The following is a 1,850-nucleotide window of genomic DNA, read 5'->3' as shown; positions in this document are numbered from 1 at the left end:
GTTTCTCCATATCAGCAGCTATGTGCAATTCTTCAGCCACAAACAGAAGTTCAGACCCATCTTGTGGGGAAAAGGTTTTGTTATGGCAAAAAAATGTGGCTTAATGTTGATTAAAGTAGTGAAGATTAAGGAGATTTTTTTCTTCATTTAAAAAAGGAGTGACTTCAACAGAGCCACATATGTGTCCTCACTGCCCTCTGATCATTCCATGTTGGGTGGCCTGGCACTCAGCATGTCTTTTAATTTGCACACATTAGGTCTTCCTTGTGAACTTGTATAGTATAACTTTCACAACTCTGCTGGAAGAGCGAATTTTATAGGCAGATGACCCCCATCTCCTTCCTTTCTCTTCCAAACAGTTCCTCGTTTTGCTGCCTTCCCACCTCCACACCTGCCATGTCCAAACTTCAGAAGAGTCCAGAACATACAGCTAACCAAGGCCAGACCTGTGAAGAAACCTGTCAAGTCCAGACCACAGCAGGCTCCGGCCATGTTGAGGAGCCTCGTTCCTCATCTCATCTCCCTATGGCTGGAAGTCTGAAGGGTCAGACCGGCGAGGAGGCCCAGGTCCCCAAGGCTTCAGAGGAACCATGTAACTCCCGTCAACTTATCATGGCTGACAACCAGAAAGATCTTGCACATGGGAGTCCCAGTCCTTCCAGGGGTCTTCAGCTCCCCTGTGCCTCTTCAGGGGACTGTGCCGAGGGCCTGGGTCACAGAGAGGTACAGGGTGGCCTGGCCTTCCCGCCACATCATCCAGATTTGTCTGTCATTGTCATAGATGGCAAAGTTAATTTCTTGGTGAATTACATGCTGGTAAAGTACCAGGCGAGGGAGATGCTGAGCATGAGTGACATCATGGCACTCATTGTCAGAGAAGATTCAGACCATTATCAGGAAATCTTCGTGAGAGCCTCTGAGCGCATGGAGATGGTCTTTGGCCTGGGTGTGAGGGAGGTGGACGCTATCAACCACTTCTACACCATCTTCATCAAATTAGGCCTCACCTATGATGGAATGCGTAGCCATGAGTTCAGCTTCCCCAAGACCGGTCTCCTAATCCTCATCCTGGGCATCATCTTCATGAAGGGCAACCATGTGACTGAGGAGGACATTTGGGAAGCGTTGAGCCCGATGGGCATCTATCCTGGGATGGATCATTGCATCTTTGGTGAACCCAGAGAGCTGATCACGCATGAGTTTGTGATGGAGGGGTACCTGGCACGCCAGCCACTGGGCAACACAGATCCCATGCAGTGTGCATTTGTGTGGGGGCCGTGGGCTAAGGCAGAAACTAGTAAGATGAGGGTGTTGAAGTTTGTGGCCAAGGTTCATGGGTCAGACCCTACTGCCTTTCCTTTTCAGTATGAAGAAGCCCTGCTGGGAGAAGAGAGATGCCTTGGCATGATTTTAGAGTCACAGTAAGAGACACAGAAGGCACTGGGTTACCTGGCAGTTTGCTCACTGAATTGCTAACAATCGCTGATTACCCCAGGGGGGGGGGTGGGTGAAGTCAAAAATAATGCTGCTTAAGAGAGACTTTTAAACATAATATTTCTAGTGTTGTTTGAGTTGTATATGATAATTGATGCACAATAGTTTAAGAAAGATAAGAGTAATGAAAATACTTATGATTGAGATGAAGACAAAGAGTTGTTCCTTGTCACAATTGTAGGAATTATTACATCATTAAGAATAAAATCATTTCTCATTTTAAAAGAGTAACAACATCCCCTTCTCCCTGGCAGGGTGCGGAGAGTGTGCTCTGGGCTCAGAACACACATTTGCCATTAAAAAATCAAAAAAAAAAAAAAAAAAATCTAAAAGTCCTTTGAATATCTCCCACCTCC

General features: G+C 46.4%; 1 protein-coding gene across 1 annotated transcript; it reads left to right on the top strand.

The window, feature by feature from the left end:
- Nucleotides 1-324: 324 nt before the first annotated feature.
- LOC308415194 (melanoma-associated antigen B16-like) lies at nucleotides 325-1,425 on the top strand (the record flags this gene model as incomplete). Its single annotated transcript, XM_080910214.1, has 1 exon — nucleotides 325-1,425. The coding sequence occupies one exon, from the start codon at nucleotides 325-327 to the stop codon at nucleotides 1,423-1,425; it is 1,101 nt and encodes a 366-aa protein (XP_080766340.1).
- Nucleotides 1,426-1,850: the final 425 nt, after the last annotated feature.

Source organism: Micromys minutus, assembly GCF_963924665.1.
Source record: "Micromys minutus genome assembly, chromosome: X".
Lineage (NCBI taxonomy): Eukaryota > Metazoa > Chordata > Mammalia > Rodentia > Muridae > Micromys > Micromys minutus.
Note: the sequence above shows the minus strand (reverse complement) of the source record. Positions and strands in the feature narration are given on the sequence as shown.